Source organism: Corylus avellana, chromosome ca11 (genome assembly GCF_901000735.1).
Source record: "Corylus avellana chromosome ca11, CavTom2PMs-1.0".
Classification (NCBI taxonomy): Eukaryota; Viridiplantae; Streptophyta; class Magnoliopsida; order Fagales; family Betulaceae; genus Corylus; species Corylus avellana.
This window is the reverse complement of record NC_081551.1, coordinates 324505-342507: the sequence shown is the minus strand read 5'-3', so window position 1 is coordinate 342507 and position 18003 is coordinate 324505. Positions and strand designations below refer to the sequence as shown.

The following is an 18003-nucleotide window of genomic DNA, read 5'->3' as shown; positions in this document are numbered from 1 at the left end:
AGCAGATGAAGGAAAAGGAGATTTTAGTGCAGAAGGATAGCTCCTTCACTCAAGGAGGGAATTATCTATTGGCAGCAATACAGTAGAAAGGCTATTGAGAGTGACAGTGAAAATGAAATGAAAGGGTAGTTTGGTTAAGTCTAAGCTATTGGCAGCAATAGAGTGTTTCTTTTCTTCTACCCACAATTTTGCCTCATCTTATGTTTTTTCACCTTTTTTTCCCCATTAGACCACTAGAGATATATAAAATGGCATAATTATCTGATCCCACGTGCACATTTCCCGTTAAAGTATTTTCCTTTGTTTCTTTAATTGCTCATGCGCAGTTGTACATATTACTATACTTTTCTTACTGATAGTGGATAAATATTGAATCCCAGTTGACATTAATCATCATCATCTTCTTCTTCTTCTTTTCTTTCTCTCTCTCTCTCTCACACACACACACACATTATTTCATCCACACAGTAGCTCTCCCCAGAAAAGAGCTCATTAGAGAAGGCAAAATCATGATGTATCATTCAAGGAAATCATGAAACCTTGCATTTAGCTCAAATTACCCTCAAATAATAATAATAAAAAGCTTAACTACCCTCAAACCAGCCAAACCACAATCATTTCTTTCTTGCCCATTCTCTCCATATTTTCAAAAGAAATAAATCATAGCTAAGTAGGTACCAATAATAGAGCCTAAAAGGTTCCAAGAGTAGCAAACTGTTTATCAATTGACAATGTCTTAGAACTATGCAAACAGAAGTATCATAATCTGCCTCACAGTTCCAGTCACTATCAATTAGTAACACGGGCAATGCAATGTAATTCTCTAGCCTTGGGTATTCTATATTAGGGATGGGGATCAAATGCAATGAAACTACTCTTCACATATTAAGTGAGAGGGCACCTGAGTCCTTTTTTATTCGAACAGGTGTTTGGACAGTTTGAACAAATAGAGCTCGAACAACCTCTCATATGAAGCTCGTTGCACGGGATATAAATCCCCTGTGTTAGTATTAGATCTCTTCTAAAAATATCAAACTTATTACATAATTGTCCATGCCTTATGATTGGTTGCTTTAAAATATAGTCCAAAGCCCCAAACACCACTCCATGGACTTTTAGACTATAATATAAAAACCCTTAAACGAACCTCTGCAATCATGAAATATTAAGACACAAGCAACCTAAGTTGTTGTTATTATGTTAATCTTAACCATGACTCCTCCTCTTATATCTAAGAGATCCCCAGCTACAGAGTCTCATGCTCTAAATCATTTCCATCAGACACTCTTCCACACAGCATGCCAAGAACTGCACAAGCCCTCCTTCAATCGACCGATCTAATGAACACAGCACATATTTTCAGGGAATCTATCAGACTGGTATTTCTTCATTCAACCCATTTCCATTCAATTTCCATCTTCCTTTTTTCACCTCTCCCCATCTCTCTCTTCATCTCCCACTTCCTCATTCATCGTTTTCCCCAAATACCAGCCTCTACAATTAAATTCCCAGATCACTTACTTGGACACCCCCTGCCCAAACTTCTCTCCAAAAGCATTGTTCACATCATCATATGTTTTCCTTCATCCATCACCTTCTCTCTCCTTGGAAGAGCTGCCATTGTTCAAGCAGTCTCAGACAGTTACAAGGGAATAAACCTTGATGGAAGAAGGCTATTTATGAGAAGTGGGTCTGCTTGGATCAAGCTTCTCCACACTAGTTTTTGTGAGTTCATTATTCTACTCAGCCTTTTTGTACTTCTGGTCGCCAGTTTGGCAATAGCACCAAAGATACTATTTGCATGTGGTGTATGTTCCAAAATGTTGGGACTTTGGGGTGTCCTAGGATGTCTAGGAGTACCCTTTTGTGTGGCATTTGCACATGTTATGGTTGTGGGGAACCTGGCAAGAGTTTTGTCTGTATTGGAGGGAGGGTGTTCTGGGTTTGATTCATTATCAAAAGCCAGAAATCTCATCATAGAAGGAAGGCGACAAACAGCTTTAGTTATGGCTTTGTTGAGCAACATGGGTCTTAGACTAGTTGAGTGTTTGTTTGAGTTTAGGATGTGCAATGGAATCAGCCTATGGGAAGGGCCTCTGTTGGTTTCCATGTATTCATCTGTGCTTGTTTTTGACACTATCATGAATGCTGTGTTTTATTATGCATGTAAACCTTAAGATTTCAGAATCTTAGTGGCCGGGCAAATGTTGTATCAGCCACAACTGAGCCTTTAATGTGGTTGATTCTATGATGATTTTAAAGGTTTTGGCTGCTGACAATTACAAATATTTATATGTATGATTATGAATTCATCTAGCAGAGTTTGATTCTCTGATGCGCATCCAAAAGAACATTGCAAAAAAACTGAAACTTTCCAAGAACTTTAGTCTGTCAGAAACCCTTCCAGGCTCCAGCATTTCCAGATGGCACCATCCTCTCAGAAATTTCATCTGCAGCTAGTGAACAAGTAAAAATCTACCACTTCATTCTATTTTAAAACGCCATCATATTTATGAAAATTGCTTCTACCTAAATTCTAAAGCAATCTAGACTTCAAAATGTTACATCTTTGGCAACTCAGAGATCCACCAATCAGATTCATACCTGTATACATACTAATCAAAATGCAACCACCAAATAGTGAGAATGATACAAATCTCGGGTAAAGCTCACCCTTAAAAACCGGCTTACAAGGAAAATATGTCTAAGAGCTTATATACACATGGATAGTTAAGTTTAGACTTAACCCATGTGAGACAAAGTTCTACTTATTTCTACTAGGGCTCTTGCTTTAGGAGTAAGAGTCTAAAAGCTTATTTAAAGAATCCTACTTTAGGAGCAAGACTTCCATCCCTTATCTAAAGAATCCTACTTTAGGAGTAGAGTCCTGCTTTAGGGGTAATACTCTTCCTTTAACACTTTATCTTCAATTCTCAGCCGTCCCTTCTTCCATCAACTTCTTCTTCATCCACGTCTTCCCTTAATTAACAGAGAAGCAGCAGAGTATGAAAATCTGAAAACTAAAAGTTCAAATGAAACAGCAGAGCATTTCCAAAAATACTATTACAAGTATAATGTGCTCCCATAAAAGTAGTGACAATACTACAATTCTAATACTATTGATAATATTGATCAATGAATTAATTATGGGCTAGTTGGGTTGCAGGAGAGTTTCTATCATATCCTCTTATGGCTCGCCCCTACTCAGTTGATTTCTTTAGGAATAGAAATAGTGATTGGAAGCATCAAGAGGTCTCCATTAAAGTTCTTGAAGAAATGGTCTCTATTAGGGTACTTATATGATGATTTTATCTATTGGTAAAATTTACTCCTTTTTTCTCCTAATAAAAATTTGATATTTTAAAGTTGTGTTGATTTACCAGAAGGTGTGCATGTATATGAATATATGGTTATTAAAAATAAATTATAACATTTAAAACAACAATCATGTGTTTAAATTTTAATCATTCAGTTCTTATTTTGACGTACTTGGTAAAATTGAATGACTATAAAGACTATTTTTACATGACTTGCAACTATTAAATAGAACTGTAATACTACAAGTATCGGGTGAATGATGCAAATATTCATCATTCTTATATATTGGATTTCGGCATTTTGGGGTTTTGCGTTTAGCATTAGTGAGATATTGGAGTAAATTAATGCTTTATGATGATATTTATAGGTATATTCATAGTCTGACGGGGTGGTGTAGAAGGGCATTTTTGGCAACGCCGAATAAGAGAGCTCCGGTGCTCCCCTCTTTCTCTCTCACCGGCGGCAACAGAGAAATTTTTTCTCTGTTGTGCTACCTCTCCCTCTCTTATGGATAGTTCTTTAAAACTCATGTTGCAGCTTCTAATATCCCTTATATATCTCCTCCTAATGCTGATTTTCTTCTTGTTTCTGCACCACTTACCAATCAAAATGCAATCTTGCTGTTGGATTGGATTCAGAACTTGTAGTTGCATTCCAGGGAAGTTCTTAACATGCATAAGGTAGCTGGCTGAAAATTATAGTGGATGATTGCTCTAGTTACATGCCACCATCTCAGTTGTTCATGCTTATTTCTTCATTGGGATGAAGAAACATTTTGCAAAATGGACAAATTTCATGCTTAACAAAAAAATTTCTTCATCCGGACAAATTCATTGACAGTATTAATAACAAAAAATGGCTAAGGACATCTTGTGGTGACAAATCTTCAATTGGATCTGTTTTGTTTGATTGTGAATGGAGAACTGTCAAAAAAAAAGGTGTTTATGCATATTTTTGTTATAGTATTCTATGTTGATGTGTCGTCCTCTTATTGAAGGGTACAAAGACTTTGATTTGTATCAAGACTTTATAAAAGTTATTATCTTCTTAAAATGCCAAAAAAACAAAAACTTCAAGCAACTATTCACTACAATCATAATTTTTAGTTTTTCTTTATGTTTTCACAATGTAATGCTCTCTTACATAGGCAGGCCAAAGATTAATATTATCCAATTAGTAGAATTTGTTGGTTCCATCTGTAATTAGTTGGACCAGCTGCAGGTAGTTCCGTAGTTAGTTGTACGGATTCGGCATTTTTATAAGCACATGCAAAAACTCCAGAACCAATTTGTACTTTTTTACACTTAATAAAATTTTTGAGATTAATTAATTAATTAAAAAATAATAAAAAATAAAAAATAAAATAAAAAAGAGAGAGAGAGAGATTGGGCCAGAATCAATTTGTATGGATCCGGCATTTTTATAAGCCCTTATATATTGGGATTGTTGTTTGCTAAATGACAAATCTTAAGAGCTTTATGTTCAATGCAAAAAATCTTTTAGAATTTAGAAACGTTTTGACTTACAAGTCAATAGTATTTAGCTATAGGTTATATTTTTTTAACATCGCTATCAATGATTCAATGTTGCCTCATAGGGTGTATCATAGGGTGTATCTATCCTTTTAAAAAAATATTATTTCCAAGCAAATAAATAAAATAAAACACATTACAATATAAACACAATACATATTTTTCCATTTTGGAAAGAGAAAACGCTACAAGTATTTTATTTTATTTTTTTAAAAAAAGTATATCATTTGAATTTTATATATATATATATAAGTTGCAATAAATTTCATTTTTAAGCTTTTTAAATCTTTAAAAGTGCTTTTAATTTTTTTACCAAATGAAATTTTTTAGTATTAAACGTATTTTTAAGCCTCTCAAACGTAATTTTAAACAAACTCTAAGAAAATCAGCCAGGACGATTTAGCAGTTTTCCCTCCATTGAATTTGTTGGTTAGTGTAATCGGATTTTGGGCCTCCGATTCCATATCTCCTATTCGGCCCACGATTTAAGATATATTTGTATCCGGAGCAAACTCTGTCCCCAAATCCTGTGGCTTCAAAACTCGTCAAAGACTCTGCAACTCTCTCTGGACACACTCCGCATTCGCAACATCCCCTCTCCTTCTCCTCTGCCTCCTTCTTCGATACTCTCACAGGTTCTCTCTAGTTTGTCTACTTTTTATAATTTAATTTTCCATCTTCGTTTTTGATTGATACCTCAGATGTTTTTCTTTTTAATTTTTGATTGTCAAAAGCCTAATTCGATGCTGGTCCATATCTATTATGGAATGGCCAAACTGTATTGGTCATCAAGTTCTGATATTTTGATAGAATTTCAACATTCCATGATCATAGTTCTGCATATTGAGGAAAATTTTTTGAGTTCCAGCGGAAGCATGCCCTCCTCCTCCTCTCACCGTTTTTTCGCTTTCTCTCTACATCGGAACCAACCCTTCCCGATTGCGCTACCCACGGGTCCTCACCTTCACCTTCTCCCACAAATTTCTCAAATTTAATTTCCCTTTTTCCTCCCTGATTTCCCAGCTCCTGTAACTCTATCGCCAATTATTTTTCCCTTATTCCCAAAAGTGCTCATAGTTACTCTTTTGTGGTTGGGGTTTTCCCATGCCCTCCTCTGTGTGTCTCTTTCCAAGCACATGCAAAATAAACTTTAATGGGTAGTGTTCAAAGTTAGAACTTAGGGCTCAGACAACCTTTGCTCAGTAAATATACTTTTAAGCTTGACTTCTTTTCCTCTGGGGAATGTTCCACAAATTGTTTTTTTTTTAAAAAAAAAATATATATATATATATTAAATGTGTAATAGGTGTTAAAAGACTTTTTCTTCCCAAGGCTAATTGAAAAGGCATCATTAATTACCATTGAATTTTTTACCCTTTGTGTTGCATTAAAAATGGTTGAAGATACGTGATACTTCTTTGGGTTATCCATAGGAAAATATTTTTATATTATATGAAAAGAGGATGAACCTGGAGCTTAGATCTCTGTGTAGCAAAGATGGAGTTGTAGTTGGAAATCAAAATTATGAATATTAAGGTTCAAGAGACGCCAGAAAGACTCGAGTTTGAAACCCATGTTATTAGATGGCAGAAGGCTGTGTATAGGGCTCTTAAAAGGCTGTCTGCTCTAACCCTACAATCCTAGCCTTGTTCACAATTGCATTGGATCTTAGCCTTTTAAGTTCACTGAAAGCGACATGATAATCACATTACCTTTCAGTCTTTATTTCTGATATCTCTGGATGAGGGTAATTGGGGTTTTGCTTTGCTATCTTTCTAGGAGGTTTGGGATGGAGTTGGATCTATGTAATTTTAAGCCTTACATGTGCTATTGTAACCTTTTCTAATCTCTTGTGAATCTTCTGTTTACCTTTTGTGCACTAGTGTTACATTACTTTTTAGTTTTAATTTATTTATTTTTTCATAAGTAAATCAATCTTAGTAGAAAGTACAAAGGGGCGCAACCCAAATACAGAAAGTATACAAGTGAAACACCCGCTTTAGGGGAGGAGAAAGAAAATTCTTAGTTTTTCTTGAATAAGTTTGTTGTTAATCATAATGAAATCGATTTACTTAAACTTCTTTTAATGGTTCATGTTATCCATTTTGTTGTTGCAGCTCATATATTTCCAGCATGTCTTGGTGTACGATTGAGTCTGATCCTGGTATGCTTTTGAATTGTGCATTCCTTTTTCCTTCATTTTAGAGATTAGTATGAAATTTGTTTTTTGTAAGATTCTTTTTCAATTGAAATTAGTTAGTATATGGAATCAAAATTAGTTAGCTTAATTGTTCCAATCTAAAAATCTATGATAAATAGCTCCAACCCATTCTTTCTTTATTTTATTTTCATTTATAGACCACATAATGTCATGCTACATATTTTCTTCAGAATAATTTGATGATTTTTTTTTTCCTTTAATACTCAAGCCATGTCTCTTTTGGCTTTATATTTTTCAAAGATTTTCTTGTTGCTTGGATGGATGTCCAAATATTCTATGTCATATACTTACCTCAAATTGAGTTTGCAGATGGATAAGTAAACCTGGTGCTCTCTTTTCCTTCATTTTAAGAGAGTAGAAGAAATTTTGCTTTGTAGGATTCTGTTCAAGTGAAAAAAATTAGGTTACAGAATATAAGCTTAGTCTTGCTGGTTAAAAAGTCTATGATAAATAACACCGATCTATTCTTGCTTTATTTTCTTCATTTATAGGCTGCATAGTGTCATGCTGCATATTCCCTTAGGAATTGTTTGATGATTTCTTTTTCCTTTAATACTACTGAAGCCATGTCTACTTTGGTCTCTTTATTTGATGAGTTTTGCTTGTTGCTTTGATGGGGATCCAAACATTTGGTGTCGTATTGTTTCTGCCAAATTGATTTTGTGCATGGTTAAGAAACCTTAAGACATTCATTTTGGATGGGATATCTTTCATAAATAATTTCAAATCCATTATTGTTTTATTTTTGTCATTTATAAACTGCATAATGTCATGGCACATGTTCCCAAACCTTAAGACATGCATTATTTTGGATGAGATATCTATTGAAAATGGTTTCAATCCATTGTTTTGTTTGCTTCATCACATATTGTCATGCGACATACTCCCTTTAGAATAATTTGATGATTTCCTTTTCTGTTAATGTTCAAGCCATGTCTACTCTGGGCTGTAGATTTGATGGGTCTCTAGGATTTTCTTTAATGCTCAAGCTATCTTTTATTTTCTTGTTTCTTTTTTTTCTTTATGGACCTTTTATAGTTTTTACATGAACAGGAGTTATTTTTGATGTCGCATGTTAACCCCATTAGGATTTGATTGAAAATTATCTTAGAAGAAGGTTTGATTTATTACAACATGCAAGTCCAGGGGGTGAATGGTTCAAATTAAAAACATAGTTACCAATTGACTCTCAACTTAAAGGTTAAGGGTGATATTTGTAAAACCCTCCTTTTTTTGGAATGGGAACCTTGTTTTGAAGATCCTTTTCATGTATTCCAGGTGTTTTTACGGAACTTATACAGCAGATGCAAGTAAAAGGCGTGCAGGTAAATGTTTTCGATTTATATGTCATTTTCGGTTATAGCTCAATTGTGTAGTGGTATTAAAAGTGGCTAGTCTCCTGACAAGCTCATCTCATTGAGTGTCCAAATTGATCTGTCGACCTACTACCTGTTTTTGAGTAGTATTTCATTGTAGGTGCATGAGCAATGAAAATTTGGAGAGGCTGTATGTGCTAGAAGAAGTTTATATAACCTAGCAGTATGCAGTGAAATTTGTTTTAATAAAACGAAAAATGTTGGCCTTGGGGGTGCGATATTTGATGGAGTTCAAAAAAAATTTCTAGGCAATGGATGATTCAAGATTTTGTGGGGAGTTTTGTGTCTGAAAGTAGGGACTAGATTATGAAAACTTGTTTTTTGTATGTGGTGTCCACCATTCCAAACCCAATGATCAAAATAAATCTGAGCTGTGCCATCTTATTCTTAGGCACCTTTTCAGTGAGGCCCTTTCTATTAGGAATTGAACTTTTTTCCTGATGGGGTATCATCTGTTAACGTGTGAATGGATCACCTTTTGCTTCATTGCCCTTTCACTTATGCTTCCACGGAAGTCTTTTTATCCTGTGGCACCATTGGTTTCAGTTATCCAGGACTTTGTGTTTAACTGTGTTTTTTCACATTCATGATAGGTTTCTGAGCTCTTTATATGCCTGAGTTTTCTTCTTTTAGATGCACAGCTTCTAGATCTTGTCTATGCAATTGTTTTTTTCTTTATCTATCAACTAGCTATTGGTACACACAATAAAGTTGTACACATGGTTAGATGAGTAAGGACCAGAGGTGAAAGAGAGAAAGATACAGAAATAATATAAAAAGTACTGTTTTGTCATTTTTTATTATTTAGCTTTGTAAATAACTAAAAAAAAAATTGATTGTGATTTAGGCATTTATCATGTATTTGATCAATGAGTTGGAAGCATGACATTAACTCAGTTTGAATGCCAATTGCATATTTCAATGAGGCTAATTATTTCATTTTAGAATACATGTTTATTAACTGTTGATGCACTATTTTTTACAATTTCACCCCGGATTTTTTTTCCTCCTGTTAGCCATATCGTTGTACTCAATTACCACGCCTTGATCTGTTTTCTCAGGTGGAGGAGTTGTATTCGTTGGACCTTGATTCTCTTAACAATCTTAGGTTCTACCGTTTTGTCACCCTTTTATTTTTTATCGCTTTGCAGACACACATATTAGCTGTAATATATATGCTAAAGTCATTGCTCTTTCTTTTTGGTGTTTTTTTTTCTTCAAATTACAGGCCTGTATATGGATTGATTTTTCTTTTCAAATGGCGTCCAGGAGAAAAGGACGACCGTGTTGTAATCAAAGATCCAAACCCCAACTTGTTTTTTGCAAGCCAGGTCAGTTTCCATGGGATTCAGTTTTGTCCACAGCAAATTTACAAGTTTTCTGTTTCTCTTATATTCATTTCTTTTGATCACTCATAGGTTATCAATAATGCTTGTGCAACTCAAGCAATCTTGTCTATCCTCATGAACTGTCCAGATATTGACGTTGGCCCGGAGTTGTCAAAGTTGAAAGAATTCACTAGGAACTTTCCACCTGAACTCAAAGGTTTGGCTATCAATAATAGTGAAGCCATACGCACAGCTCATAATAGTTTTGCGAGGCCTGAGCCTTTTGTCCAAGAGGAGCAAAAGGCTGCAGGCAAGGACGATGACGTGTACCATTTTATTAGCTATTTACCTGTTGATGGAATATTGTATGAGCTTGACGGATTAAAGGAAGGACCCATCAGCCTTGGTCAGTACTCTGGTGGCCAAGGTGATATGGATTGGCTGTCGATGGTGCAACCAGTGATCCAGGAACGCATTGAAAGGTACTGCCAGAGCGAGATAAGATTCAATCTCATGGCAGTCATCAAGAACAGGAAAGAGATATATACTGCAGAACTCAAGGAGCTCCAGAAGAGGAGGGAGCGTATCTTGCAGCAACTGGCTGCCTTACAGCCGGAGAGACCAGTGGGCAATGGTAATGTTGAAGTCCTGAACAAATCTCTTTCAGAAGTGAATGCTGGAATAGAAGCTGCTACTGAGAAGATTTTAGTGGAGGAGGAAAAGTTCAAGAAATGGAGAACAGAAAATATCCGTAGGAAACACAATTACATACCTTTTTTGTTCAACTTCCTCAAGATTCTTGCTGAAAAGAAGCAGTTAAAGCCCCTTATTGAGAAGGCCAAGCAGAAAACAAGTAGCTCTAGGTGAAGCGTATTTCTTGTTAATTGTAACGCTAATTTTATGGATCTATTCTGAGTTTAAAACATCACTAGGGTTTTGTGGTCAACACTTGTTTTTCATCTTTTAATTTTCCCCCTGCTTTTCTTAAGACGTATGAATTTATTTTTGAGGTAAACCTACTCCCCAAATTTACTTATTTTCTTTAGGTATAAATTGCATTGTGGACTTTATAGGTTGATCAGTGCTCGTGGAAATGGCAAACAAATTTATGCCTGCCAATCAGTTGTGTTTATTTTATTAAAGGTATTTTTGTCGATAATTTTTGATAGTTTAGAGGGAATATTATCGTAATCTTTTTCCTATTAAATAACTACAATTGAAAAGGTTTGATTTTTAAAAGAGTCTAAACTTGAAAAATAAGACTCTGCTTTCGGGTAATATGCGAATAGAATTTCAATATCAACCAAGATATTCCTCCCTGACCATAAGTTTTGGATTTTGATATTGACTGCTCAATTATTTCAAACCACCCAAAAACTGACCCAAGAAACTCATTATTTCACTTTCAACCTTTACCAATTAACATATGAGCTTCAAAACTCATATGTTTTGAAAACGGAGGTTACTAGTTCGAATCTCCTCTCTCCTTTCCCTTGTGTGGACAATGGACATGTCAAAAAAAAAAATATGAGCTTCAAAACTGAAACAAATATGAATAGTCAGCAATCCCCAAATGCCCAGTCAATATAAAGATAAAAGATATAAGCATTTGGATTTTACTCATAATATTACTATTGTTTGCAATCGCCGCCGTTGAAAACTGTTGGTGCACAATACGTCATCGAACGGCCTGAAATCATCTCTACCCATAAAGCCAAAAGGTATATTTATTGTTTCTCTTCAATCAACAAAAAGATAGAACAAAGAAGGAAGAGCCCAATGGCCACCTCTCTCAGTGCCACCACCCCAAGGCTCACCTTTGCTTCCCCAACCTTCCAAACCCTTTACTCAAGGCTCTCTATCCCACTCTCACTCCCTCTTCCTCTCTCTTCTTCGCACTTTCTCTCTGATCCCAAAATCCTGTCTTCTCTCTCTCGCCACCACCGCGGTCTACTCTCTCACTGCCACCGCCACCGCCACTGCCGCGGTTTCACCACTCGCGCGGAGTCAGAGAACGGTTCGGAGCCGGCTCGCCACTACGACTTCGACCTCTTTACCATCGGCGCTGGCAGCGGCGGCGTTCGCGCCTCCCGCTTCGCCGCCAATTTCGGGGCCTCCGTCGCCGTCTGTGAGCTCCCCTTCTCCACCATTTCCTCCGACACCACCGGTGGTTTCGGCGGCACGTAAGTTTTTAGTGTATATGCGTGTGTGTATGTGCGCGCGTACACAGCCTTTTGGTTTTATGTCTTAATGAAGGAAGCAATATTGGGATTTGGGAATTTAGTTGAAAGGTTCGAAATTTTTTGGAAAATTGGGGTTTTTGTTATTTGTGGTTTCTTTGTTAGTGTTTATTCTTGGGTATGTGAGATTTGGATGTAAGTTCATTTCGTATATGGGGTTTTTTAGGGGCTTAGTGTTTTGCTTCTGATAGCAAATTGAGTAGAGACTTACCATTGGAAATTATTGGAGGAATATGATAATGCTTCTCTGATCGTTTTAATGCTTTAACTTGGAGTTTCGATATCATTTGAGCATCAGTCGTCTATGGAGGTTAATAGAATATGAATCACTACGAGTTCCAATGTCTTTGTTCCTGGTTGGAGCCTATCTCATCAGGATCTTTTAACAGTTTGAGTTGTTTGACTTGACTGTGAGCGGTTTGTCTCGAGTCTTTTCCCGTGTAAGGAAGTTTGGTGAGCTGGTGTTGTTTGTCCAGTCTGACCTTTGCTTTTTTGATACGTTTTACAGTGGTATGGGCGCTTTGGTTGGAGTTTAGCATTCTCTTTATTTGCTATGTCTTGGACGGATTGAGGTTCCCTGTAATTATCCTGCAATTCACTCAATTCAAGTCGTTCATTCATTTTGAATGAACGGATTGGATTGAGTCACATAAGCATTAAAAATGAGTCGCTGGCTTGGGGGCGGTCACTCTTTAGGGGGTGGTTGATGACCCCTCATCCTTGGAGGAGGTGGCGGACCACCCTAACCACTCCTTGGGAGTGGTTGGCCACCCTCTTAGGTGTGAGGGGGCCCACCCCAACCACGCCCTTGCGGTGGCCGACCACCCTTTGATTTTTTTTTTTTTTTTTTCCTTTGATTCCAAATCATTCATTTTAAATGAACAACTTGGATTGGAAGAATTGCAGGCACCTGCAATTTGTGAGAATTGCAAGGGACCTCAATCTGTCTTGAACTTGGCTATGGTCAATCTTTGAGGTGCTCTCATGTTGGAATGGAAGGTTTGGCAATAAGAGCTGCCATCCAGTTTGAAAAGCAGTTCCTGTGGAAAGAGGTTTAACCGGACCTTTGAGTGGGTGGAGTGATCTATTCTAGGCCTCATAGTATATTTCCTTCGCACTCTACGTCCTTGTTGGCAAAGCTCCTCTTCACTTTTGGATTTAGTGTTGCCTAAGATTAAGTTTCCTTTTGTCTTTCTTTTGACTGGGGTAGTTCTTTCTTTATAATTTTGTATTTGGGCTGTGGTTCGTCTTCATTATTCTTTTAAGATCTACTTATATAAATAAATGAGCATGAAGTAGTAATTTTCCATAAAATGTTATAATGCAGGTGTGTACTTCGCGGATGTGTACCAAAGAAACTACTAGTGTACGCATCAAACTATTCTCATGAATTTGAAGAGAGTCATGGTTTTGGATGGAAATATGATGCAGAACCCAAGCATGACTGGAGCACCTTGATGGCTAATAAGAATGCTGAGTTGCAGCGTCTTACTGGTATCTACAAGAACATTCTGAAAAATGCTGGTGTTATGTTAGTTGAAGGTCGTGGAAAGGTGGGATGATGCCTTGAGTCCATATTTATATATGACATTTTTTTCTTCTTCTTTTGTTATTCTTCTTTTTCTTATTAGTACATGTAATATGCATCTGTACTTTGATTTTTCGCAAGCTTATGCAGTCAGAATAAATTCCCACAGATTGTGGACCCGCACACAGTTGATGTAGATGGGAAGCTATATTCAGCAAGACACATACTAGTTTCAGTAGGTGGTCGTCCCTTCATTCCTGAAATTCCAGGAAGTGAATATGCAATAGATTCAGATGCTGCCCTTGATTTGCCCTCAAAGCCTGAGAAAATAGCAATTGTTGGTGGTGGGTACATTGCCGTGGAGTTTGCTGGCATCTTTAATGGCTTGACATCTGATGTCCACGTATTTATAAGGCAGAAAAAAGTTTTAAGGGGTTTTGATGAAGAGGTGAGAAACTGTGAACTCGTAGTTTTGAACATGTAATTTCTTTGTAGTCAAGGCAAGAGTTTTCACATTCAATTTCTGTCTTCTATTCCTGCAGATCAGAGATTTTGTTGCAGAACAAATGTCTCTAAGAGGAATCGAGATCCACACAGAGGAATCACCCCAAGCTATCATTAAATCTGCTGATGGTTCATTGTCTTTGAAGACCAGCAAAGGAACAGTTGAAGGTTTTTCACATGTTATGTTTGCGACAGGACGTAGGCCTAATACAAAGGTTTTTTAATTTGTTTTCTGTACTCTGCTCCTTAGTGTTACAGCTTTCTTCAGGTTCTTTAGGTTACCATTGTAATATTGTCACATCAAGGCATAGGTGTGATTCCATGCTTCTCATAACTGTTTTAAAGTGTTGTTCTTGATGTGGTTCTAGAAAAGTGGTAACTTAGGAAACCTGAAGATGTGCCAGTTTGTAAAACTTATGCTTTACCTTTTAAAGTAACTGTAAATTTCACATGGAATGAGAAAAGAAATCAAGTATCAAGAATGTAATTTGATTGCAGAACTTAGGATTGGAGACAGTAGGGGTGAAAATGACCAAGAATGGAGCAATAGAGGTAGTCTTTTCTGGTACTTTTTTCTTCTTCACCCCCCCCCCCCCTCCGCGCCAACTGTTTTCTTTTTGTTTGATCTCCTATGTATGTTTAGTTTGATTTTTCTTCAGATATAATCTTCCTTTATGTGTTTCCTCAGGTCGATGAATACTCCCGTACATCTGTTCCTTCCATTTGGGCAGTTGGAGATGTTACAGATAGATTGAATCTGACTCCAGTTGCTTTGATGGAAGGAGGGGCATTGGCAAAAACTCTGTTTCAGAATGAGCCAACAAAACCTGATTACAGGTATCTTCCTTCATTTGATAATCGGTTGATAAGTTACATGTATTCTACAATCTCTTAAATGCTCCAATGGATAACTTTCTTTAGATTGCAAGTCAGTCTCTTAGATCTTTGGTTTTTCCGATCACCAGTTGCCTCAATCTTCATTTTAGTAAAGTATAAAATACCAAAATCCCCAGTATGTGAGTAATATTAACCTCCAGCTTGTCTGGTTTACTGGGCTACCTTCGATCTGGAATTCCCAGCAAATCCTTGACTCCTCAAGATTGTCCCATTCATAATGGAAAGTGAGATCACTTTTTGATGGAGCTGGATCAAGAAGGCGAGAAGCTTGCCAGTCAATGACAAAGACTGAAATTTCTGGGCTTGCCGCTGAGGTTATTTATATAGCTCGATTATAGGGAGATATGGAGTAGAATGTTCCTCTCCAGGGTCAGATGTTCAATGCCTCCCTCCGGGAGTTTCGGACAGGTTCTTTAATCGTTCCAGTCAGAATTTTTAGCTTGAAATTTTCTACTTGATTCAGAGCTGGAAAGGAGGAAGACTGCACACCGCTCCTTTACTGACTGACTAGAAGACAGCCATAAAGCCATTATGGAGAAGACTTTAACGTTGCATGCTACAAAGTGCACCTCACCCTTTATGAATCAGTACCTAAGTTGGTTTTAAATGATAATTAGCAAATATCAGTGACATGGATCCTACTTCCTGAACTTCATTGATTGTGAACTTCAGTTACTTAGTTGTGTGTGGTTAAATTTATCTGACCATTTTAATAAAAAATGCTGTGTAGAAAGTTTATTTATATTCTTGTTCCTTTCTGATAATAAAATTTGGACATACAACTATGTAAGTCTGACCTGGTATCTTGCTTTTTTTTTTCTTTTTTCTTTTTTTTTTTTGAGTAGAGCTGTCCCTTCTGCTGTGTTTTCTCAGCCACCAATTGGACAAGTTGGTCTTACTGAAGAACAGGTGACATTTCTTTGCAATATCAGCAACTTTTGAGACTGCCCTCCCGTGCTTGACTGACATTCAAGGATATTTGCAGGCTATACAAGAATATGGTGACGTTGATATCTTCACAGCAAATTTTAAGCCCTTAAAGGCTACTATCTCAGGGCTTCCAGACAGGGTCTTGATGAAACTTCTTGTCTGCGCAAAAACAAACAAGGTTCTGGGGTTGCACATGTGTGGACAAGATGCACCAGAAATTGTCCAGGTTTCTGCCTTTGCCCTGATAGTTCCCCCAACCCCCCGAGTTATTTTTTTTATTTTCATTTGTTTTTATAAGTTTGGTCGTTCATGAGGCTTCACAATTCATTTAATTCACAGGGATTTGCAGTTGCTGTGAAAGCTGGCTTGACCAAGGCAGACTTCGATGCCACAGTGGGTGTTCACCCTACAGCAGCTGAGGAATTTGTCACAATGAGGACTCCTACTAGGAAGATTCGAAAGACATCTGAGGTTTGTCAAAGACAAGACAGAGATCCTCTTGTTTGATTTTTATTTTATGATGGATCCAGTCATGTAATGTTTGACACCCCCAAACCCCCCCTCAAGAGGTTCATAAATCAGTTTCCTAAGCAGATTTTTCATTTAAATCTAATTAATTGTTATATATTCGTGAGCATAGTTTTCATTGGTCTCAAAGCAGTGAAGTTATTGAAGACCAAATTTTGTTCAGTGCTTTAAATATATAGCATGGAATGTGGACTGCTAGTCTCGTACTATTCTTCAATGTTCATGAGTTGTGTTGGTTTGTTAATACTGTCGCTTAAATTTGTTACAGGAAAAGATAGACTCAGGCGTCAAAGCTCCAGCAGGTGTTTAGCAATGGTCTCTATATCAATCTGACTGCACAGTGTAGCTGCTTTTTTAAAGGTGTGAAGAGGCAGATATATTGTTCTTCTGACTTGGATCAAAAAAAGTTTGTTCGAGTTTTCATATTTATTTTCTTTAAGAAGAAATATAGGAATTTTTTTAACAAGAAGACACGAGATTTCTATAAAAGTAGGGCTAGATATTGCTGTATTTCGCAATATATCAACAGTGGCATAAACGTAACTTATCAATACGAAGTTGTAGAAAAGAAACGATGTAGTCACAAACTTTTACTCGTGTTATTGGTTTTACTTTATAATGAGAGTTGTTCATTGTTCATTAGTTTTTTCTTGTAATGATGAGGAACCCTTCAAGTCAAGGCTCCTTTTGGGACCCATTCTTGTCGGGCAAACTCCGGATACACCGACTCCATCTGCAAAGACCGTGTATCAAGTAATTGTGGAGACTTGAACAACCAATGCCGGCGGTCCCATTCGAACTAACCTTCGAGGGCTATTGGTTTTATTTGCTTAACTAAGTGCTTTCCATACAGTGGGGTCAAATAATCATTATGTATGCTGTTGTAACTTTTTAATTTGTCACTACATTATACTCCTGTGCAAGGTTTCTGATTATTTTAGCAACATGGGTGGGTAGGGGTTGTCATCTGGGAGATTGCAGGTAAAATGCTATTTGTGGAATAGTTTGGAGAACTTAGAAGCTGACTCATCATAGTGACTGCTTCTCAGGGAAGCATCAACAGTTTTTTGAGTTTCATGTCGGGAACATGGAAGAAATTAAGCAAAAGAGAAAGGTCTTAAACAGTAATGGTTCTATTACGCGGTCCTATATATTTCTTGCACCTGCTTGGTGGTGGTGAGTGGGACCGCAAATATCGGATTGTGGATACCTCCAACAAGTTTCTTTTTCTTTTTCTTTTTCTTTCTTTGTACTTTTCTGGTTGTCACCCACCTCTTTTTGTACATTATCAGTAGAAAACTTGTTAGTTGAAGAATAAACTTTTGTAAGTTATGATTTTACATGTTCATCAAAGATGTTTTGTTGGAAGATTTATGATTCTGCCAATTTTTTCTTCTCTCAAAAAGAAATTAAAAATAAAATATAGGTTTGCAATTTAACTACCAAGTATCAGGAGTTGGGTGTCGAGAAGTGAAATGTAGGATGAGTAGAGTAATGCAATTCTTTATCTCCATTCATTTTATATTGGTTGACATGACGTATTTTAAGTTGTTTACCCTTTTGTTTTTTTAAGTGACTAACATAGAAAGTCATTTAAAACA

At 36.8% G+C, this 18003-nt stretch overlaps 2 protein-coding genes across 3 annotated transcripts; both read left to right on the top strand.

Annotated features, from left to right (window-relative positions):
• Positions 1–5370: 5370 nt before the first annotated feature.
• On the top strand, positions 5371–10811 carry LOC132166016 (ubiquitin carboxyl-terminal hydrolase 2). The gene is made up of 6 exons (XM_059576754.1): positions 5371–5485; positions 6968–7014; positions 8350–8396; positions 9509–9555; positions 9676–9778; positions 9866–10811. Exons 2-6 carry the CDS (start codon positions 6984–6986, stop codon positions 10640–10642), a joined length of 1005 nt encoding a protein of 334 aa, XP_059432737.1. The 5' UTR covers positions 5371–5485; positions 6968–6983; the 3' UTR covers positions 10643–10811.
• Positions 10812–11542: 731 nt separating this feature from the next.
• LOC132165551 (glutathione reductase, chloroplastic) lies at positions 11543–17774 on the top strand. 2 transcript variants are annotated; one of them, XR_009438508.1, is made up of 11 exons: positions 11543–11958; positions 13343–13568; positions 13713–13991; positions 14086–14262; positions 14546–14599; positions 14736–14884; positions 15790–15853; positions 15930–16100; positions 16214–16345; positions 16671–16762; positions 17360–17774. XR_009438508.1 is itself a non-coding variant. In XM_059576171.1 (10 exons), the coding sequence occupies exons 1-10, from the start codon at positions 11555–11557 to the stop codon at positions 16710–16712; spliced, it is 1698 nt and encodes a 565-aa protein (XP_059432154.1). In that variant the 5' UTR covers positions 11543–11554; the 3' UTR covers positions 16713–17044. The 2 variants fall into 2 exon arrangements, 1 of the variants encoding a protein (XP_059432154.1); XM_059576171.1 differs by lacking the exon at positions 17360–17774 and having other exon boundaries at positions 16671–17044.
• The last annotated feature ends 229 nt before the right edge of the window (positions 17775–18003 follow it).

Coding starts and splice junctions, on each gene's coding strand:
- LOC132166016 (XM_059576754.1), top strand. CDS start 6,984: ATGTCTTGGTGTACGATTGAGTCTGATCCTG. Junction 9,556..9,675: donor GATTCTCTTAACAATCTTAG/GTTCTACCGTTT, acceptor TTCAAATTACAG/GCCTGTATATGGATTGATTT. Junction 9,779..9,865: donor ACTTGTTTTTTGCAAGCCAG/GTCAGTTTCCAT, acceptor GATCACTCATAG/GTTATCAATAATGCTTGTGC.
- LOC132165551 (XM_059576171.1), top strand. CDS start 11,555: ATGGCCACCTCTCTCAGTGCCACCACCCCAAGGCTCACCTTTGCTTCC. Junction 14,885..15,789: donor CCAACAAAACCTGATTACAG/GTATCTTCCTTC, acceptor TTTTTTGAGTAG/AGCTGTCCCTTCTGCTGTGT. Junction 16,101..16,213: donor ATGCACCAGAAATTGTCCAG/GTTTCTGCCTTT, acceptor TTTAATTCACAG/GGATTTGCAGTTGCTGTGAA.